Source organism: Orcinus orca, chromosome 2 (assembly GCF_937001465.1).
Source record: "Orcinus orca chromosome 2, mOrcOrc1.1, whole genome shotgun sequence".
NCBI classification, from domain to species: domain Eukaryota; kingdom Metazoa; phylum Chordata; class Mammalia; order Artiodactyla; family Delphinidae; genus Orcinus; species Orcinus orca.
Genome location: NC_064560.1, coordinates 53,597,644 through 53,620,177, shown reverse-complemented (window position 1 = coordinate 53,620,177; position 22,534 = coordinate 53,597,644). Strand labels below are relative to the sequence as shown.

The following is a 22,534-nucleotide window of genomic DNA, read 5'->3' as shown; positions in this document are numbered from 1 at the left end:
CTGGCAGGTAGATTGGTAGACAGGGAAGACATCTCTGCTGTAAGTGGTACCAGCTTCCCAGAGGTCCTCTGTCCTTCAGACAAAGCCGTGTCTTCCCTTTTGCAGCTCTTACGTGTACCGTCCCAAGTTAGTTGTGGAGCTTTGTTTTCTTTGAGTGCACTTCATAGACAAACTACTCACGAAATTAGAATAACTCAGGAAAGCTTCACCACCCCAACAAAGCCATGAATTGCTTGTCCAGGCAACTTCACATTTGCGAACTGCTGGGTATCACCGATGCAGCACCTAAGCTGCACCTTAACTGGATAGGATTCTTTCTCTTAGGTGGGCCTGAGTGTTAAATAGAACAGCTGTACAGCGTGTGAGGTCTGTGTTCTGACCCAGGAGCCCAGGTCCCTTCATGACTTTGAGAATCTTCTCCCTCAAGAAAGGGAGTTCCAAGCAGTTCTTCGTGGTACTAATTCCATGGAGACAGTTTCATTTTTAATTGTCTGTAAACATTCAGCCTTGTAGGAATTGTAGAATTCTGTTGTGCTTGAATTAATTTCCTCCTAAAGTGGTAGGTGAAATAGATTTATTTATTTTGCTTTCTTTTTTTTCTTGGCTGCATTGGGTCTTTGTTGCTGCGCACGGGCTTTCTCTAGTTGTGGCGAGCGAGGGCTACTCTTCGTTGCGGTGCATGGGCTTCTCATTGCAGTGGTTTCTCTTGTTGTGGAGCATGGGATTCAGTAGTTGCAGCACGGGGGCTCAGTAGTTGTGGCTTGCGGGCTGTAGAGCGCAGGCTCAGTAGTTGTGGCTTACAGGCTTAGTTGCTCCATGGCATGTAGGATCTTCCCGGACCAGGGCTTGAACCTGTGTCCCTTGGATTGGCAGGCAGATTCTTAACCACCGTGCCACCAGGGAAGTCCTGAGAGTTTCTTTTACTTATAGAATTTCTGTCAGCTTTTCTGAATCCTACCTCTTGTACCTGTTGTATAATATTATAGTAACATGTTAGTGTATGTATCTGCTATAAACTTTCCAAGTAATCTGCAATATTTTTTCCAACATTCTGATATTTAACTGAATCCCTGAAGGTGGCGGGAATCTACTTGAAAGGCCATCTATTTTATCCTTGTTTTATTTGGCACCAAAGGTATATTTCTAGCTCCTTTATTACCTGAGCCGATTATTTGTTAAAGTGGTATTTGGGGTCTTTGAGTAAATTTTATTTACTGTTTCCCACGTCACCCAGCCTCATTTATTCATTAAAAATTTCCAAAGTGACCATTTATGTATTCTTCCTGTTGACTGTGATCTGACTGCTTTTTTTAAAAAATAAATTTATTTATTTATCTATTTATTTTTGGCTGCATTGGGTCTTTGTTGCTGCACGTGGCCTTCTCTAGTTGCGGCGAGCGGGGGCCACTCTTCGTTGCGGTGCACGAACTTCTCATTGCAGTGGCTTCTCTTGTCGCGGAGCTCAGGCTCTAGGTGCGCAGTAGTTGTGGCACGTGGGCTCAGGAGTTGTGGATCGTGGGCTTCAGAGCGCAGGCTCAGTGGTTGTGGCGCACGGGCTTAGTTGCTCCGCGGCATGTGGGGTCTTTCCGGACCAGGGCTTGAACCCGTGTCCCCTGCATTGGCAGGCAGATTCTTAACCACTGCGCCACCAGGGAAGCCCTGACTCCTTTTCTTGAAGAAAGAATCCTGAGGCGCTGGTGAGCCTCGATGAGTTCATCCGTGTTCCGACCCCTCTTTTCGTGGAGGCTTCTCCACCAGCAACACAGGAGGTGTCACTTGGACTAATTGTGTTCATGGCTCTCATTTCCGTTGGGTCGTTTGGGCGTGTGTGGTTCATCTGGTCCTGCTTGGGGAGCCCTGCTCTGACTGTGCTGTGTGCTTGGTCTCAGGGCCACAGGAGGATGGTGTGCGGCTCGGCCTGGAGTGAGGACCATCCCGTGTGCAATCTGTTCACCTGCGGCTTTGACCGGCAGGCCATCGGCTGGAACATCAACATCCCGGCACTGCTGCAGGAGAAGTGAGGGCACCGCTCTGAGGCTCCTCGGCAGCCAGGGACTGCGACTGCTGGCTCGCCTGGCGCTGGGGAGCCGTTGCTGTGGGTGGTGGATGCTGAGCAGGAGATGTGTGCTCTCTCCAAGCTGTACCCAGCCTGCATGAAGCGTCCAGAGTGTGCCCCTGTTGTTTATTTCTGTGTTGTGTGTGTTGGCATCACGGGCCGTAGAGGTGGAGCCCCTCCCGCGGCTGTTGGTGTTGAGTCCCTGGGTGTGTTGGGGTGACAGGAGGGCGTGGTGTCTGCGCAAGTGAAACATGAACCCTGTTCTCACTGGGAGGTGTCAGTGGTCTCCACGTTTCTGGAACGATGATCCGCTTCTGCCTTATCCTGGCAGGAGCGAGCAGGGACCTCATGCTCAGGTCTGCGTGGGGTTCCAGCGTGTGTTAACTCAGCTTCACGTCTGTGTTCTGTTACAGTTCTGTAAAATCAACTTGGATTTTAGAAGTTAAAAAAAGCATAGAATGTTGAATCTGCAACATTTGGATAGTTTATTTTGAAAAGAAAGAGTTTCTGCTCTTTTTATAGAAAATCATTTCAATCTCCTGAAGTCTCATGCTACCAAATTCTAAAATATAATGATTCTAATCACTGATTCCAGGTATTAAGCAAAATTTAAAGCACTTTAGTTTATAGCTATGGTTATAAACAGTTTTTAGAAGTTTCAAATGACTTATCCATTGAATGTGACTTGACCTTTCTGGAAGGCCCTGCTGCCTGAAAACAAACCTTATTTATTTTCTACACCTTGGGTTTGCATGTTTCCAAGTGGGTTCACTTTCTGGGTGGTATTTGAGAGCTAATAATGCAAATAAATGAGTACTACCTCAAAAGCAAAGTATTTGGAAAACTTGGGGTGTCACTGTTACCTGGTTCATGCACTTTTTGATCTAGAGCTGGAACATGAGTTCGTTCAGAAGGCAGGAGAGGCCAGCGCAGCCCACGTACCTGAAGAGGAAAGGCTCCTTCCTCGCTAGCTGCCAGCTCCCAGGGGGCGGGTGGCTCTCGGTGCCCCCTCTGCCAGGGAGTCTTGTCAGTCTCGCCTTCTTGGGACTTTCTACCTGGTGTTCGTGAGCCATGTTTCTTGTTGAGTTACAGTCTGATAACGAGACATCTCAGTGCCCCCCCTCACATATGTAACCCTTGGAGGCCAGCGCTGGGACAGGCACTGGAGGGTGACATTGGAAATGATCATGATGGCCCAGTCCTGGTCACTGCTTCCGTTTTGTGGTGTCGCGGGCAGAGCGTCCCTAGAGATGGTGCCTCGCCCATGGCTCCCTTTGCCTCAGGGCCTGCGGTAGACCATCTCAGGCCTCTTGCCCTGGGTCGTCGGGTCTGGTTCTGAGATGACTCCTGGCTGGGCAGGAGGTTGGGGCCGGGGAGAACCAGAGCGAGGGACAGACAGCAAGAGTTTTAGGGCAGCTTTATAACAACAGCAGCTCAAGAGCTGGTTATTAGAGTCTGACATTCCCCAACGCCAGGGTCAGGACGGCGCAGGCTGCCGCCTGCCCTTCTGGGGTCTCCACAGCAGGGCTGTCCGCACATGCCAGCTCCTCTTCTGCTTCAGTCTCACGTCTGAGTGTCTTAGAATTACTTTTGGAAACATTGGGAAATGTCTGCAGGTCGCTAAGCCAGATTAAAGAACCAGATCTCTGCTGGATTAAAAAATTGGAAGCGTGTAAACACGTGTGTATGCGGCCACGTGGCCTGTGCAGACGAGGCTCCGCTTGCAGCCATGTCTCCCTTGCCCCCTCCCCGTTCCTGCCCAGGGCTCGGCCCCTCTCAGGAGCAGGACCCGCTGCCATGGCTGAGAGGGATGTCTTCAGGCATCGTGAAGGAGATGGGGGTAGTGAGTGTGTGTGCGTGCACGTGTGGGTGTCCGCAGGTTTGTGCATGTGTGTGCCTGAAATGAAGTTGTGTGACCAGCTGCCTTGATCATATCTGAAATAGTGTTTGGAAGTGGAATTGGTTTTGTCCATGTGCCGACAGGTCAGAATTTCATTTAATAACAAAGAGATGGGTGGTTACTGAAAACTGTGTTGATGGAGAATTTCACGAGAGGTATGTTGTTGGATGAAGGGGCGCCCTTTCTCAACCACTGCACATCAGCTTATGCAGAGCCAAAATCTGTACCTATTTTGGAATCTGAAGAATCCTATGTAAGTCATCCTTTGCTTAAATCTGTGAAAAGTTTCTTTTGGGGAGAAGGTGTGCATTTATTAGTGTTGTGTAGAAGCAGTTGTTTTCATTGTGTTGATGTAATTGTTTTTAAGTGTTCAGTGTCTTCAATGCAGTATGAAATTCATTAAAAATCCATGTTCTGTAACTACTGTTGTAAAAGTGTTGTTATTAGGAGTCTCTCTTTTTTTTTATTTTGCCTTTTTTTCATGTTTTTGCTTTGGTAAAGCATTGTTAATGGCTATTGAACATCACAATGATATAGAAGGTAAACAAATTAATTATAGTATTGCCCACTTAAAAAATTTTAATTTTAGACTTAAAAGCTCAATTGTGTTATATTTTCTATCTGTTATGCTATAATTTAACGATCCACATTACACTTCTCCATTCCTGCATCACCACCCCAAAATTTCTGAAGGGAGTTAACAATTTGACAAAATACAGGCATTTGCCAAAGTTCCTCAGAGTTTCATAAGATGCTTGTCCTGTTCTTACTACAGTTAAGCTTGTTTGAAAGTTGAAAAAAAATTGCAGTAAGAGAACATAGGCCTGTTTTCCATGGGAGAATGCAAATTAGGATTGGCTGCAGCTGCCTGTTCACCGTTCTGTTCTCACCCATGTGGATGGAGCCGTACCTGTCCTGGGAGCCCCGGCAGGTGGCAGGGCTCTGCCTGGCGTTTCTTGCCTGCCCCAGCCCTGCCTCGAACCAGGAGGCCTCGTCACTCACCTTGCATGGGCCTCAGGGGCACATTCAGTTCCCAGAGGGCAGAAATTCTCCACGATTACTCCCTCACCTTACTCTTCAAAAACATGTGAGTATTGTCTAGATTTCATAATTATATCTTCAGTTACATTTAAAAGTTTGCATATTAGTGTAAAGAACTAAGAAGGCAAGACTTGCTTTGATTTCATCAAAATGCCATTAAGACGTGTCTCCCTCATCTATAGGTTTTCTGTTTTCCCTTAATAAGTTAGAAGTCAAGGAAGTTATTCCAAAAATCGGGAGCACCTCTGTTTTTTATGCAGCATACGATATGTAGTCCATATCGTGGGAAGAGGCTGAAAAGGAAATCATAAAAATTCTGTGAGTTTAAAATCAAATTTATTAAAACGATCTTTAAGCAGCTTTTGGTCAAAATGCAAGTAGATTGAGCAGCCCTTTGGCACTCTGAGGGCTGTGTGCCGTGTGGGCTGGGGCAGAGTCACAAGGGGCTGCTGCAGTCAGTTTGGTCCAGGAGGCGTTTCCAGAGAGATGACATTCAAACTGGAGCCTGAAGTTTGACAAAAGTGTCAGCAAATGAAAGCGGGGGCGAGAACAAGTGGGGGAGGGCACCCCTGATGGAGGTGCTTGAACAGGCCTTGGGAACAGCGGGTTTACTCCACATGCGCCAGGCACTTTGGCATGATGGGGCGGGGGTCCGGTTCCACGGGATTTGTGCTGAGGGGTGAGCTGGGGCAGTAGGGTGGGGAGGGCAGGGCTCTTTATCCCACAGTCAGGACAATTCACGGGCTGCCGTCATTGCGAGCACACAGGCATCCCGCGGTACCTAAAGGACGCTAAAGTGTGTGACAAGAATCCTCCCCCCGCGCCCCCCCCCCCCCAGCAATGGTATGGGAATGTGTTGGGAAATTTCAGCCACAGTTTAGAGACTGAGGTATTTTACTCCCTACTGCTGGGCCCCTTGTCACCACCGCCCGACAACTGTGTCCTCCCACCTGGGTGCCAAGCGAGCCGTCGTTTTATGCTCCACTAACCCAAACGGGGCCGTCAGGATCCCTCCTGGGAAATTTTGGAACTAGAACTGAGAAAGTCCGTCTCTCTCCAGTAGTTCGTCTTCGTGAAAATAATGCCAAGTGCTTCAGAGTGTGAAGGGAAAATAACTATAATTCTGTGCTCGGCAAGACTTCCTTGAGGAATGTGTGTGCAATGATGGCTTGGGGAATAAACAAAAGCAGATTTCACCAGTACTCCTTCCCTAAGGGAACTTCTCAAGGAGGAACCGTAAGAAGAAAGAGTCATGAAGGAATGGTTCAAAGTGGGCCAGTGCGCCGGCGGACATCTGGGCCAAATTACGCCTGACTGGAGCTTGTGGTTTAAATGTCCATTTTTGTTTGGCTGGGGATTTGAAAGATTAAGTCTTTAAGTTATTAAATATTTATAGAGACATTTCAAGGGTAACCACAAAGAAAAAAAAACACTTTAGAAAGGTAAAAAAGAAATGATTAAAAGTTACTGTAAGGGGCTGGGAAATGTAAATAAGAACTGGGCAAAAGTGACTTTTTAGCGTATTTCTTTTTGTAGTTTTAAAAATTTCAGAACCATTAAAATATATCACCCAGTATCTGAAAAGTTCCCATTTTATGCTAGCGACAAAAACATAAGGTACCTATTGGGAAAAATGTGACAAAAATAAAAAGAGGCTTGAAATCATCCATGGGAATATTTTAAAGCTTTAACATAGACATTAAAAAAGACAAATACAGTGACAGACCATCATGTTCATTGATAGGAAGAGTCAATATTGTAAAAATGTCAGTTCTCCTCATACTGGCAAATAGATTCAATGCAATTCCAATCCAGATCACCCCAGGGTTTTTTGAGGAATTGGACAATCTGGTTCCTAAATGTATTAGAACAAAGGCCAGAGTTAAGATGCTCAAGAAGAGGAAAGAGGAGGTCAGAAAGGAGAAGGAAAAAAAAAAAGATTACCTCAAGCCTGGCAGGGCTACAGTAAATACACGGAGGGGTTCACACAAGGATGGGGGATTGACCAGTAGAGCAGAAAGAAATCAAAATCGATTCATGCATATATGAAAACCTGAAATGTTTCAGCTCATATAATCACAGATCAGTGAGGAGAAAGTGGCTATTTAATTAATGGTTTTAGTACTACTGGTTATTCATGTGGAAGAAGGTAAGGAATTTGGATCCCTACCTCACACCAAAAGAAAATCAATTCGAGCATTGTATGTTAAAGGCAAAACACTAACATATAAAAAAAGAATATTTTTATGACTTTGTGTTTATTAAACAACTACCTAAAAATGCATTAACGATACCAGAAAAGATTGATACATTCAACTACACGAAAAATGAAAAGGTCTGTGTATTAAAGGAGTCCTTATAAGGCTGAAACAGTAGGCCACAGAGTGGTTGCAACATATAATTCACAAAGGGTTAGCATCCCAGACAGCGCACAGCAGAATCCGAGAGAATGGGGGAACTGGGTGGCAGACGTGAATAGGTACGTCACAAGAGAGAAAACATAAATGTTGTTGGTTTGGATATGAAAGGATATGGCAAATCAGAAGCACTCTCTTGTAGGTCTGGACATGTGCAGTCACTCGGTGTGTAGTAGGGACACAGTTTATTAAAGTGTCATGTCGGGAGTCCTTGCCTGACTATTGAAATGAAGATTCCTGGGTCCAACCCCAGAGCCACTGACTCAGAATCTCTTGGGTTAGGATTTAAGAAGCTGCATTTTACACAGGCTTTTGTTTGTTTAAGCTCCTGTGCAGTTTGAGAGCTGCCGTCCTGGAGAACCTTTTGCACTTGTGCACCAGGGGACGTATGCAAGGTCGTAGCAGCAAACACGGGACAACCCAACACACATCAGCAGGGACTGGCAAGCAAATCATGGTACGTCTACACAGCAAAATATTATGTAACAAGATGAGTGACCCACATGCAGCTACGTGCAACTGTTGATATGTATGAAACCTTGTGAGGCACGAGTCAGCCCAGCCACACGCGTGTGATCATGGCTAAGTATTTCATGTGATGAAAACCCAGTGTTCCAAATGGTCGTCTCGGGGCCAGGAGAGGGGGTGGGGTAGGAGGAAAGGGTGGGATCAGGAAGGGCCCAGAGTTGGCAATGTCCAGTTCCTGATTTGGACAGTGGACACACAAGTGTGTGTTCCAGTTTTCACACTTTATAACTTAAGTATCTCTACAAATATTCCTTTAGTGTATCTAATATCATATAATCAAAAGAGTAATGTAAACAATTCTAAAGAGAAAGTGTGTTATTCCAGAGATGGATCAAGTGAATGCTGGTAAAATGGGGAAATTTGGAGTAATATTTTTGACTATGTCAGTCTCAAGCTTATTGCATAACCCTATTTTCTTTTTTCGCTTACAGACATGTAGTTTTATTCTAAAATGTCTGATTTTCAGTCAGTGTGTACCTTCCATGGGAGGAAACGCAAAGCCAATTTTATTCCGAGATAATGTTCTTGAAAAACAACCGTCACCAAGGAAATTGTCAAAAGGCAGAGTGTTATGCTGTCAAAATTGGGTTGTTGTCAAATACATTTTGGAAATCCTGGCTTTAAAGTGGGAAATGTAATAAGGATTTCATTTACCAGGTGTGATCGTAAAACAATAAAAGTTTTCTTATGTTCTCATAAAATGGGGACTGAAGGTAATTTCAAATCTAGGAGACAGTCCAAAAATTGTGTTGAGCAGGTGCCACGTGTCAGAATAAGAATTTTTATTCTCACAGTCTGTGTTTTGGGGAAAGAAGCATTTATTTGGCTAGGTGGATAAGTTCTGGTATATTTGCTGAAATATAATCAGTTTATAAATATAATGTATATGCATTACTAATATCTTCTAGCTCTGAATTGATTCTCAATAAATAAAAATGTCCTACTGGTTAACTTTTTTTTTTTTTTTTTTTTTGCTGTACGCGGGCCCCTCACTGTTGCGGCCTCTCCCGCTGCGGAGCACAGGCTCTGGACGTGCAGGCTTAGCGGCCATGGCTCACGGGCCCAGACGCTCCGCGGCATGTGGGATCCTCCCGGACCGGGGCACGAACCCGTGTCCCCTGCATCGGCAGGCGGACTCTCAACCACTGCGCCACCAGGGAAGCCCCCTACTGGTGAACTTTTAATTTTCTTTTTCAGTGATAAAATTAATTGTATATATTCTATAACTAATCCGTCTCTGGTATTATATGAACCTGATTTTCCTTTTTTTAGAAAAGATTTTATTGTGGTCTGTGTAAAATACACTGAACATATTTTGACATATTCTCCCACGAAATCACCACCACAATCAACGTAGTGCAGTTAGAACCCAAAAAGGTGTATTCATACCTGTGCATTCCCTGCGTCCTGTGCCTCCATACCCCCATCCCTGTAGCCACTGGTCTTCTTCCTGTCACTAAAGATTGGTTTGCGGGACTTCCCTGGTGGCACAGTGGTTAGGAGTCCGCCTGCCAATGCAGGGAACACTGGTTTGAGCCCTGGTCCAGGAAAAGATCCCACATGCCGCGGAGCAACTAAGCCCGTGCGCCACAACTACTGAGCCCACGTGCCACGACCACTGAAGCCTGCGCGCCTAGAGCCCCTGCTCTGCAGCAAAGAGAAGTCACCGCAATGAGAAACCCGTGCACCGCAAAGAAGAGTAGACCCCGCTCGCCGCAGCTAGAGAGAAAGCCCGTGTGCAGCAATGAAGGCCTAATGCAGCCATAAATAAATAGGAAGGGAGGAAAGGAAAGGAAAAAGAAAAGGAAAGGAAAGGAAAGGGAAGGGAAGGAAGATTGGTTTGCATTGCCCAGAATTTTATATAAATGCAGTTACATGGTCTCTACTTATTTACTTGTTTTTGCCTTCATTCAGAAAAATTGTTTTGAGATTATTTTGTGTTATTGCCTGTATCAATAATTTATCCTTTTTATTGCTGAGTAGTATTTCACGTATGAATGTGTCACATTGTTTATTCATCCAGTTCCTGGCTGTTACAAATAAAGCTGGTATGAACATTTATGGTAAGTCTTTGTATTCACATATACTTTCAGTTTTCTTGGGTAAATAAATACCTAGGAGTGTAATGGCTGGACCATATGGTTAGAATATTTTTAGCTTTTTAAAAAACTCCCATGCAGTTTTCCAAAGTGGTTGTACTGGAGACTCTGGTTTCTGCTCTGACATGTAAAGAGCTTGGCGATTGTCTCTCCTTCCCACATAGCAAGATAAAAGGTGAACAAACAAATCATTGATATTTCTTAGGTCTCGTAGAGGACTGAGGGTCAGAGGGCAAACCACTGCTCCGAAAACTGGAGAGACAGATGGGCGATTCAGAGAATCACAGCTTCCGAGAAGCAGAAGCTTCTGGAGCCGGATGAGTTGGGCCCTTAAGTGGTAACCTGATGAACTGCTGAGAGTGGGCTGGCTTGAGATAAAGACCCCAGGGGCCACCGCACTTCACCGGTTAGGTTTCCAGGAGCTCCAAGTTCCCATCGTGAATATCAGAGGAAAGTTCCCTCACCTTTGGTCATAAGCCCACAGCTAGCTCCACCACAGACGCCTCCTCGTCAAGGGAGACGCTTCCCCAGAGCCGTGTCTGACGTGGGGAAGAATGACTCGGCCCCAGCCCCCTCTAGCCCTCCTGTCCCTTGTGAAGGTCACAGCCCAAGGCCCCAGGCGCACTGAAAGATGGACCTAATCCCAGGTCTTCAGAACACTTCGCATCTCCCGGCCTGACCACCACATAACTGGCTCCTGTAAAATAGCAGTGGACTTGGACATGGCAGAGGTGCTGGAGTTATCCAGCCAGGACTTTAAAACAAGGGTGATTAACATGCTAAGGGTGAACAGTGTGCAAGAAGCGATGGGAGGGTTAGCAGAGATGCGGAAACGCTAAGAATCAAAACCCCCGGGACAGTCATGAAAACTGCCTTTGAGGAGTCTTTCAGTAGACTGGACCTCGAGAAAGCTTCAGTATGGGTCAATAGAAATGTCCCAAACAGGAATGCAAAGAGAAAAAAAATGAAAAAAAAGAACAATATCCAGGGGTTGTGGGACAATTACAAAAGGTGTGATATCTACATATGGGAACACCAGGAGAAGAGAGAGAGGAACAAGGAAAAGATTTAATAATAGTTGAGAATTTTCCAAAGTTAATGACAGAAAGCAAACCACAAATCAGAGAAGCTGAGGGGATACCAAGTGCATAAATGCCAGAAAATCAACACTCGAGCACATCATATTCAAACTGTGGAACACCAAAGACAGAATCTTGAAAGGTGCAGAGAAAATACACCATACCTACAGAGAACAGTGATAAGATTAACATCAGATTTTCCATCAGAAACCAAGCAAGAAAAGAGTGGAGATGAATATTTAGTATGTTTTTGTGTGTACAAAACAATCATTTATTATGCTCATAGATTCTGTGGTCTGGAGTTCAGAAAGGGCGTATCAAAGATGACTTTTTTCTCCTCTGCAATATCTGGAAGACTGAGCTCTGGAATTATCTGCAGGTGTCTTCTTGTGTGTCTGGCACCTGAGCTGGGTTGACAGAAAAGTTTGGCTCAGCTCAGAAGCTGCATACCTGCGTGGACTGGTCTTACAGCACGATGGCCTCAGGGAAATCAAACCTCTTAAATTGTGGCTCGAGGTGTCAACAATTAATGTCCCAGTCTGCGAGGCAGAAGCAGGAATTGGCTGCACAGCCTGTCCCGGGCACTGTCCTGAGTACTTTGTGTATTAGCTGCTCATTGAGCCTCATGACCACCAGGGAAGTAGTGCGATTATCATACACGTTTTATAGGTGGGTTGGTCCTTTCCCAGTGCCTCACCGCAGATGGGAAGAGGAAGAATGAGGTTCTGGCTGCAACAGTTCAGCTCTGGGGTTGGTGCTGACGGCGCTAATAACCCAACACTGGGGTTGGGTTTCTGCCCACCTGGCCCCTGGGGCTCCCGGGCTGCAGCCGCGCCTCTGGCTGCCCTTGGTCCCCGCACCCGTTCTGACGGGCACGAGCTCAGAGCCCTGCCCCCGCTCTGCGGAGCTCCTCCCTGACTACGTCCACATGTGTCACTCCCAGGGGACAGGGTGGGTGGCATCTGCCTCAGATGGGATGTCTCCTGCCCCTGCCTCAGCCTGTCTGCTCTGTGCTGCCCGCAGTACCCCCGCGAAGCTGCCAGACACAGAAGCCCTCCCCCCGTCGAAGTTCTCTCTTGCTTCCAAGGACTTTAACATTTCCCTGGGGAAGTGTCCCTCCCCCAGCTCTGGGGACCACACCTGAGCATCATGGGCTGTTCCCTACAGTCATTTCTGGGTCCAATCTGCAGCCTGGGCACAGCCGTTCTGTGGGTGTCTCCCCTGAGCTGCGGGGTGTCCAGGAGCAGTGCAGCACACCCCTGTCCCAGGGTCCCGCAGCAGGTACACAACACAGGAGAGAAGGGCAGTGAATGTGTCAGGTCTATTTCCTTTACAGTGTCCGTGACGTTTTTTCCAAACCTCTGTGCACTTCTCCCAGTGGTTGCCTCTTGAAATAGTTCTCCTGATCTGAAACTACAAGCATTTATAAATCAGGGTTTCTGACATCTCTCCTTGAGGCAGGATGGCTTGCATTTCCCTTTTCTGTCTGCAGAAATGCTGTGGTCTCACCTCCTGACCCTTCCTGTTGATGGACCCTTGCCCAGGATGATCTTGGCCTCTGACTTTACACCATCCTCACATCCCTGCCAGGTGCCCTTACCTCCCCCTGGTTATTCAGTCCCCCGGGCACCGGCTTTGCCAGGTCACCCTACTCTGCGGCCCCCTTGCTTCAATTGAAAGCACTGCTGTCCAGCTGCTAATTGTGTTCAACCTGGTGACCACTCTTACTGTTGTTGACACCGTTTAATTTCTTTTTAAATTGCTTTGTGTTCGGTTCCACCAACTAGCGCGTCAGCTCCTTGGGACCAGAGATCGTGGCACGTATGTGGATAGAGCACAATGACTTGCTCATAACAAGTCTCAATAAATATTATTTATTGAAGAACCTGGAGAGAGTGATCACTTTGACACTCCCTCTCAGTGAGCGGCTGAAATCCCAGTAATGGGAAGCATGGAAAAGCCTTCCTGACTTGAATAACTGTCGTCATTGTGACCAGTTATTACCAAAAGTAAGCACTTTCCCCTTTACAAATCCTTCACTGCAGGTATGATTCTGTTGAAAGATGAGGGATTGGGGTTCAAATGCAGAAGCTGCCTTGCTCAGAGCTGAGGGGTGAATGGGGTCTTTCTGATGCCAAAATCTCTGTGAAAACAGCCTCCACCCACTAAGAGAAGCAACTCAGCCAAGTGCCCAGATGGGCTGAGATCAGTGCAAAGAGCTTCTCGGGTCCTCGGCGCCCGGAGCGGGGCGGGCAGCCGGGTCCCCTGCTGGGTGGGTCAGCGGCAGGACCTCATCAGGGGCAGGCTGTCCGCAAAGCAGCCCTTGTTTTCAGTGAGATTTCAGTGTCCAGAGGACTTTTCTCTTTGAAATGCAAAGTAGTCCTCGCTAAGGAGCCGGCAGTTCTGAGACTTGAGTCTTTGGATTTATGTGGAGAAGCTTAGTGGCTGGCAGGGCGAGGGCAGCACTAAATCCCTGCACGAGGTGCCCGACGTATTCCTTCAAAGAGATAGCGTGCAGTTTGGATGCTTGTGGGAAAGGAGATGAAAACCAGGCATTACAGCCAAGGTGGACAGAGGTCACTACATCCCGGAGCTGGAACGTAGCCTCATTCCCAACCATGCGCTTTCGTCCTCCGCTCTGGCTCCACCCCGCTAATTCCGGAGATGCAGCCCCTTCACAGTCATCTTGGGGGTGGGGGGAGGCTGCTCGGTGCATCAGGCGAACATTCACAAGAGCCCCCAGCTGCTTCCACCGTGAAGGTGCGAAGGCTCATCGCTGGCTGCCTCAGATGGTCCTTCCGCCACGTCCAGGCCATGTCCAGGAGGCCTCAAGAGTGTCCCCTTCATCCCGGGCTTGGTTGTCCGGGTGTCAGAGCTTCACCGCTTCAGCCCAGGGAGTAAATCAAAGGCTTTTTAGTGAAGATAGCAATTACAGTTCCCTTCTGCTTCCCCCTCTGTCCCCTGGGAGCTCCCAGGGACAGGGGCAAAGGTCAGAAGTCATGCTGGACAGAACTGACACTCGGTTCCTCAGCCCGAAGCAGAGTTTGGGGCAAAGCTTGGTAAGGAGAGTCCCCAGGGTCCCTGCCTGGCCTCTTCCAGACACGAGTGTCTGAGTCCCAGCAAAAGTGATCATTCATCCGTCTGTGACTCCTGCTATGCTGAGAATCCAAATGCAGAACGAGTTCCAAATGCAGAAAGAGTGTTTCCTTTTTCAAATGTCAACAAACGAGTCCTCAGGTTTATCCACAGGTAAATAGCAAGTGCAGTGGACATTTTTATTCATTTTGGCTACCGAGTTCCTGAACCCACTTCTCTGCGCAGCCCACCCCCTGTCCTGTGCCGAAGCAGAGCCTGCGGCCGGGAGCTGTGTGCCTGGGTCACGGAGGAAAGTGGGCCGAGTGTGTGTGTGTGTGTGTGCTCTCCAAGGGCGAGTCCAGCTCAGCCCCAGCCTGCGGGGACTCAAGGCCAGAGGGTCAGCCTTGGTCCGACCTCTGCATTGTCAGCTGTCAGTGTGGCTGCCCCTAGGGCGGGGGCGGTTCTCCGGGACACACCCAGCAGACACCCAAGAGGCAGACAGCCCTCCTTCCCGCCCCATCACATAGTCACGACAGTAAGGGTCGGTTTCCCGCTTCCTGTGTGTCCACCGCATGGGGAGCCTGCAGTGACCCAGAAACAGCTGTTGCTTTGGGAACAGTGTGGCTCCTACCACAGCCCTGGCTGAAGCATCCTCCCAAGTGGCGGTTTGAGAAACGCGAATTCTCCGAGTGCCTAAGGGAATCATGGAAGTGGGTCCACTTCCTCCCCCTTGGTTTCCAGAATCTATTTTCCCGCCATGGGGACACGGCTCCGTTGGTTTACAGTTGGTACTACGTCGTGAATGATAGCATCCCACCTGGGGGTGCCTCCCGCTGCTGCCCCTTCCAGGCCACCTCACCACTCCGTGGTCTGGTCCGTGGTGGGTCATGTAGTCACCGTCCTACCTCTTGTGACGTCAGGGGCGTCCCTCGGTCTGCGACGTGACACTCAGTGCCTGGGTGGCACCAGTGTCCAGACTAAACGCTCTCATCAGGCCGCCTTTCTGGGAAGAAGGACCCTGACCTGATCCACTTGCTGCTGGGTGCCGCCTGGTCTCGTGCTGGCAGGTGTGATCACCCAGCTCAGCTTCGGCTGCAGCAGCCTTGGGGGAAGGACCCACACCCTGTGGTCCATGCAATGCCTCCATCTGCACCCCTGTGGCAACTTTTCTGTGAGGCCCCAGAGTGTCAGAGGACAGAGGGGCAGGCTGTTACCTGCCTGCCGCAGATGCTCTCGTGGCCTCACCTGAGATACCATGATGGTCACCTTCTGCTTCCAGCCTGAGCCCCACCCACCTTCCTCCCCGATCCTCCAGCCTTTCTCATTCCCGGTCCTGGGCAACCAGGGGGCCATTTGTCATCCCCTTTAGTCTGTACGTGTCCTTCCTCACCTTTGGCTCGTTTTTCCTCCAGACTGAGTGGGCCTCCAGACCTCTGCTTGAAACCTGATTACAGGGGGAGTCTCCCCTCAAAATCTCACGAGCCACTTCCTTAAAGTTAATCTCTTTCTATGTTCACGTCCCATTGGGTCAGTTTTTTGGAGACCCCTGGCTGGTAGGTGTGGCCCTAAGTGTCCTCTCTATTTGGGCAACTGACCATAAGACTTGAAAAGTGAGGAGCTGCCCAGCCCTTCTCCCACCCAACCTGAGGATGAAGGAATCTTCAGAACACCCCGTCCTCCCCTACCTCTGCCCCCACCTCCGCCTCCACCCTGAGATCTCACACCCTTGCTGTGCTTAATGGGAAATAAATATAGACAGAAAAACATTTTAAGAACTCCCCATCCTGCCCGGGAGGAACGTGTGTTAGGATTTCAGACTCGGATGATACAAAAGCTCACCTGCGACCATCACACTGCAGCTCACCAGCCCCGTGTTTGGCTCCAGCCCTAGGGTGACAAGCAAAATAGTGAAGTCCCTTCCGCAAGCCCGTGGATGGGCAGAGAATGTTGTTGGGAGACACTCAGTTGAACTCTGGGATGTCCAGCCCGTGCTGAGTCCTGTAGAACTGGGACTGTGAACACCGCTGGGTGATGCTCTAGGTGTTTCCCATGCCCGATAGCCACCTGACTTAGTATTCTGCGGGAAAATGATGGCCATGCCTCACTTCATGTGCAGATCTGGGGGGGAGCGCTCAGAACACCTTAAGTATGTGCAGTGTTTTTTTGAAGCACTGAAATATTACAACTTCCCTGGTTCCCCTCAGGGGCGGCCCTGGGCACCAGTGGGAAGAGGACGCGGCAGTGAGAAAACGGAGGGAAGGTCCCAGGGACTGAGACGCTGAGTCGGGGTATGGGGGCATCTTCCACTCCCAGCCCTGGGATACTCTCCGTAGTTCACTGACAGTAAATCCATAAGGGCAGCACCTGGGCCATCCGTGCCCAGGCACGATCATTGTAAGGAGACAAAGGTTTTGGAGTGGACTGTGCCATTTCCTTATGGGGGGCAGACCCTCCGTGGACTCTGAACCCCTAGAGCTCTGCTTGATGAAAAAGGCCCAGCACCCCAGGAAAGCACAATTGTACTTGATATTTTTATTCGCTTAACAGAAACATTCACTTCTCAGATTTCACTGAAGTGCAATTTACAGAACTTAGAGGTAAATTAACATGTGTAAATTCATATTTTAAGGTTTTGGATTTTTGTTTTACAAATATTACAAATGTACATCGATTGGTACAATATTGCCATTCAATCATGCTTTTCATGTACATACCTTCACTTAAGTACTATTTATTAAGTTCATTTTGCTTAAAAAATGCTGAAAATTAACTGGGTACTGTTGGGCAAGTTTTTTTTTTTTCCTCCCTTTTTTACTGATGCTTACACGGCAGAGTGATAGAAATCTAGTGCCTGTGTAAAAAGAGGCCCTAGAATCCAGATCATTTGTCTTTATCTTGAGAGGATATTTCATCTCTCCAGCTTTGATTCTGAAATGAGTTGAGAACTAGGTATTTCCTTCCCCAGGGATTGATGCTGCCTGCATGTCGCTGCAGGAGTGATATTTTTTGGTCTAAATTTCTAGAGCTGTGGCATCAGTGTCCCTTTTGGTGGACAGGCTCCAGGGGGCTGAAGGGACTGGTAGGTCCCTCTGGACAAGAAGTCACAGGAACACGCCAGGACCTCTTCGTTCTGAGCAAAGACCTGACCTCAGGTCAGTGAAGTGGGCCTCAGGGGTGGACACGGGCCTGAGACTTAACGCTCGGTTGTACCGGGAGCCAGGGGTTTAGGATGGGGAGTCAGCCAAGAAAAAAAGGAGGAGGAAGGGCAGGGAGAGGAAATGCGAGAAAGAAGAGGGAGAAGAGGTAGGTTGGGGCCGTGGTGGCAGTGGCCCCATCGCTGTGGTTTTCCAGAGCCGTCCCTCGATGGCTGCTTCCTCTGTCTCTTGTTTCCGCTTCCTCATCCCGTCACCCCTCCGCCATCCTTTACTTGATCTGATTCAGAATTTGTGGGGGAGTCTTGTCAGGAGCCGGCAGTGTCCCCGCGTTCCCAGAAGCAGCCGTGCTGCAGCTGGGGGTGAGTCAGCACCGCGGACAGCGGCGGATACCTGGCAGCCGTGACGTCCCCACCGCCCTCCCCGCGAGTGCCCGTCACTGTGCCCGGAGGGGCCTCGGAGCGCGGGTCTGTCCCTCCTGAATCACGGAGCTTTCGGTATTTCACCCCACCCCTGACCCCCGCAAGGACTCAGCTGGGACAGCCTTTCGACATGCGCGGGGCGGTGGGTCCCTGCTCCTGGATGGGGAGGGCTGTAGGGAAACCAGCCAGGGTTCACCGGGCTTTGCTGGGTGTTAACGAGGCTTCTGCCAAAAGACGTCACAGCCATCGAATCGTGGTACATAAACAGAGATTTTCCTAACTTTCCTTTGGTCTTATTAGAAAGTGCTATTTATTGTATTTTGGACCAATTCGATGATTTCATTAGAATGGCTTCTTGAAAAATGGGTATAGAAGTTTCTCTAAATTAAAAATGTCTACTTTAAGTTTCAAATGTCTTTTTAAATTTTTTTAAACAAGATATTATAGACACATCTTGAAATTTTTAATCTAAAAATAGGATTTCATCAAAATATTCTGGGCATTGATACACCGTGTATTTACTATTTATGGCTCTCCAGACGTGATAAACACTATACCAAAGAAAAAAAGAAAGAAAGAAAGAAAACATTTAACTTTATTGATAAGAACAGAGTTCTGTGAAAAAAATTATGTGGGAAAAATATGAGCTGTGTTTCCTTGAAAAGCAACTCAAGTCAACATTTCTGAGGAACAGCGGACATCAGACACTGTAGTGGCCAGATGGGTACATACAGACTTAGAAAGGAACAAAAAGGAAACAACAGTTATAGATCTGCAAAATAGACCCACAAATCATTTGCTCAGCAAAAACAAAACCCAAAGATAATCCTAAATCCAGTAACTTGCTATCACACGTTGTGGGATCACGTGCTGGGAGGGGACAAGCGGAGCCACCGACCTCCTGACCCTCTAGGGCTGGGTCCTGCCAGGAGGACCAGGCTGGGAGCTGTACGTTGCTTACGTTTTTCTCCCTGATCGGAAGTGGTGTGGGCTTGGGAGGCAGATGGAGGTGCTGCCGACTTTATTTGGATGTTAGTGGGAGGGCAGATTGTGGGAGGGTGGATATGAACACGGAACAGGGCAAGTGTGAATCACGGAGACACAGGATGGTGGTCGAGGCAGGTTCGGCAGGTGAGGGGCCCTTTTGTTGGCTCCGTCCTGATTTCAGGGTGACTCAAGTGTTTGTTCTCCTCACAGAGACCCAGGTGGGGAGGTGTGCGGGCTCCTCTGGACTCGAATTCCCCTAATTTTTCTAATCGAAAGATGCAGGTGGACCTGCATAAGTGGTGCTGGTGCTCCCGGGGGCCTGGAGCAAAGGGAGATGCACCTCTGGGCTTCGGGCTGACCTGAGCCAAGCCCTCCAGCTACCCTGGTGCCGGGTTCGAGCCTGGAGTCCTCTCCTCTGGCCTCTGGCCGTCCCAGCCCTCCTGTCCCGTCCCCACCCGCCTGTGCCCGGAGCCCGGGGTCCCTCGTCCCTAGCTCCCTCTCTGTTTCCCACTCACTCGTGGCAAAGCTTCAGGCCCTGAAGTGGACTTCTTGCTGCCCTAGGGACTCTTCTCTCATCCATCTCTCCCTCCGAGAAGTGCCCTCCTGACCCGACAGACAAGTCCCCACGCCGGTGCTAATGGGTGCCAGGGCCCTAGGGGTGGCTTTCTCCAGGAGCAGATGTTTATACATGAGGAAGTCTGTGTGGTTCTGGAGAGCCAGTGCCTCGAACCCTGTGGGGTGCTCATCGTGGGTGGGTGGGCGCCTTTCAAGCCCCTAGAACCAGGTCCCGTGGGCAGTGCCCTCTGTGCCCCTTTGTGGGTCGGCTCCCCCACATCTTCCCTGCCGTCTGCTCCCTGTATTAGGAGCTCGTTCATACAAAGCATGGACCACGTCTCCAAGCAACAGCTCAGAGTGCTGTGAGCTGAGCTTCTGGTCACAGATTCCAGCCAGGACTGGACTGTGCCTCCCGCTTTCAGAGCAGGGCTCCAGAGACGGGGCTCAGAGTGTCTGAGTCACAACCAGCCCTGAGGCCTCTGGTTCTCTGAGCTTTGTCCTGATGCCATGTCAAATGATCAGACACTAACATAAACTGGCCTTTTGATCCTAGCTTTTGTACTGAATTAAGATTTTATTTCCTCAATTTGTATGAAAGATTAATACGAGTCATCTATTTGCAAAACCATTTTCATCTCTCTTGAAACTTTATGCTGGAGAAGTTGTCAAATACCCGGTCCGTTTTCTCTTATAAAAGAACTTGAGTAAGTTTGACTTTATATTAAATCCCAGGAAAAGTTTCTCTCTCCATACTTAGTATCTCTACTTCTTGTTCTCTTGCGACAATACCTACAACTCACTTTGTTTTGCTTTTGCCCCGTTGTTATGAGAGCTTTGTGATGCTGCACTTGCCTTTCTTGGGTTAAGTGAGGTGCCCAGGCTGCTACAGAGCTTTGCTATTTATATTCTGGACGATGAATCTCAGATGCGGATCTTTTAGATGGAGGAACGAGAGGCTGGTTAACCGGCATGATGCAGCCAGAAATGAGTCCTCGGCGGTGAAACAATTCAAGGCATATGATGGACTCGAGATGTCACGGGGGCGCCACCCTCCTGCGTGGACAGGGGGTCAGGACCCCGCCCCTCACTCAACCCCGGACGCCCCGTGTGCTCGGGGGAACCTAAAGGGGGCAGAATTCTGCCTCTTGCACTTCGGCAGCTGCTTTAAGTGAATTTTTTTATTGTTCAGGATGGAGATCAGAGAACCGAGATGAGAGAGCTGGAGGCCCCTCAGGCCTAAGGGGACAGTTCTGTGAGTTTCTGTGCTTGCTTTCTGATAAAACTCAGTTAAAAAGGCAGGACTTGGTCTGGGACTTGGTTTCCTGATTGATTCCCTGGCGGGGGGGGGACCCTATCAGCTCAGACCTTGTCCAGGTGGTCGGGTCGTCATCTGCCAGGGAAGCAGCTGCGTCAAGCCATGGGCGTGGGGCCCGGGGCTGCGCATCTGGGACCCTCGTCACCAGGACGTGTAGCGGTGGTTTCTTCACGCCCTAAATCTTGGCCCCCGGGTGCTTTGGAAACTGTTCCTTTGCTCTCTGCAAGAATGGTCTCACTCTCTGGTCCTCTTTTAGGGGTTCTTTAATATCATGTGTCTCAAATCATTTTGAAAGGAGGTGGAGTGAAAAAAATAGTAATGAACATGATAGCTCATCCTTACTGGCTTCTTTGGGGAGGAGCCCATGGCTTTTCTCTTCACTTGTGGCTTATCCTGAAGTCTCACACACGCTGTGCTCGTGGGAACCCCTCGCTCAGGAGGTGCGTGGCGGGGAGGGAAGCGTCGGGGATGGGCCTCGTTGGTTCTCACCGGCCAAGCCTCGGCACTGCTTTTCAAGGCATCCACTCAGACCCTCTGGCCCAAATGGAAATTCCCTTGGGCACAAGGAGGAGCGAGAGCTGTTTGTGCGTAGGCAGGTGTGGTGGGCGATCTCGGTCCTGGCATCTTGGGAGCAGCCGTCGGAGAAGCAGCATGTCCCTAACGCAAGGCTAGTTGCTCATCTGAGCTTCAGACACGCGTGTGTTTCTGAACACCAAAGGAAAACGAATGCACAGCACAGATCAGCACCGTCAGGGCACGCCACACCCACACACGGCTTCGCCCGCTGCGCAGGGCCGGCCCGGGGCCTCATAGCATTAGTAGGAACTGGTCTTGCTCCGGCGGCTTCCTCACCCAGGTGCCCAGGCCAGCCTTCTGGAATGCTCTGAACAGCTGCTGTTTGACAGCCTGGTAGGTGCGTGCCCCCAGCTTGGCCTCACAGTACATGGACGGCGTGTCTCCGTGGCTTGGGATCCGTGTGCTCAGCTGTGGGGCAGAACGAGAGAGGACGGGTGAGCCCTCGCCGGGAACGGGCCCCGACCAGCAGGACCGCTCAAGCCTGGCAAGCAGGCACTGGCCTGCCGGTCACTTTTCCTTCTCTCTTCCTTTAAACAGAAAAGCAGCGAGATCATCACGTGGGCTTGGAGTTTGCCAAGAGGGTGGATCTCAGGTTAAGTCCTCTCACCACACGGAGGATGGGAGGGGCTGCGTGAGTCAATCAGTGCAATTCTGGGGTCATTTCACAACATATCAAAATATCCAGTGATGCCCCTTAAATATATACACTGTTCATATGTCAATTATGCCTCAGTAACAAAGAAAAATATCTATTCTCTCTAATTTGATCTATTGATAAATAAAATTTCATATAAAATTCCAAAAAAAGAAAGAGTAACAGTAGAAATTAGGGAGGCTTTGCTTCACAAGAAGTGTGAGTGATTAATGAAAAATATAAACACAGAACTTGTCTGCTATTAACAGCACAAGCTGTGCATAATTTTTTTCTTTTTCGAGGAAGATTAGGGGCTCAAATCGGCGTGGGTGGTGAGGCCGAGGGGGCCGTGGGAATGAAGGCAGCGTCCCAGGCGGAGTCGCCTGCTAGCCCACCGGGAGGACCGGGACTGGACCCCGTGTCCAGCGGGGCAGGACCCGGCCTGGCTTCACCACCCATGCGCCAGGGTCGGGCGTGTGGTGAGCGGGGGAAGTGGTCGGTGGGGGGCGGCACCGGCTACTGGCCGGCCAGTCCGTCCCTGACGCTCACAGCCGTTTAATTGGGGGAACACCTAACTTTTCTGGGCATCCATTTCCTTCTGTCTGGACTGGAATTACATGGACTCTGAAGTTTCTATGGACTTTCTCACGGGCTGCACTGGCCACAGCTGTTCACCAGTGAGCCCCTTTCCACCTATT

At 49.2% G+C, this 22,534-nt stretch overlaps 2 protein-coding genes across 8 annotated transcripts in view; one reads left to right on the top strand and one right to left on the bottom strand.

Moving 5' to 3' along the window:
- The window catches only part of WDR37 (WD repeat domain 37), a 67,295-nt gene extending 57,292 nt beyond the window's left edge, over window positions 1-10,003 (top strand). For 5 of the 7 annotated variants that reach the window (XM_049705701.1, XM_049705700.1, XM_049705702.1 and 2 more), the window contains one exon: window positions 7,740-10,003. In XM_049705701.1, coding sequence (XP_049561658.1) covers window positions 7,740-7,940 — 201 coding nt within the window. In that variant the 3' untranslated portion in view covers window positions 7,941-10,003. Of the gene's footprint in view, window positions 1-1,889; window positions 4,377-7,739 lie in introns of those variants that run through there. The other 2 variants (XM_033403074.2, XM_033403075.2) reach the window with 1 other exon arrangement.
- An 8,343-nt stretch (window positions 10,004-18,346) lies between these two features.
- The window catches only part of ADARB2 (adenosine deaminase RNA specific B2 (inactive)), a 364,795-nt gene continuing 360,607 nt past the window's right edge, over window positions 18,347-22,534 (bottom strand). Inside the window, exon 10 of the mRNA XM_004278379.3 lies at window positions 18,347-21,610. Coding sequence (XP_004278427.1) covers window positions 21,434-21,610 — 177 coding nt within the window. The 3' untranslated portion in view covers window positions 18,347-21,433. The remainder of the gene's footprint in view (window positions 21,611-22,534) is intronic.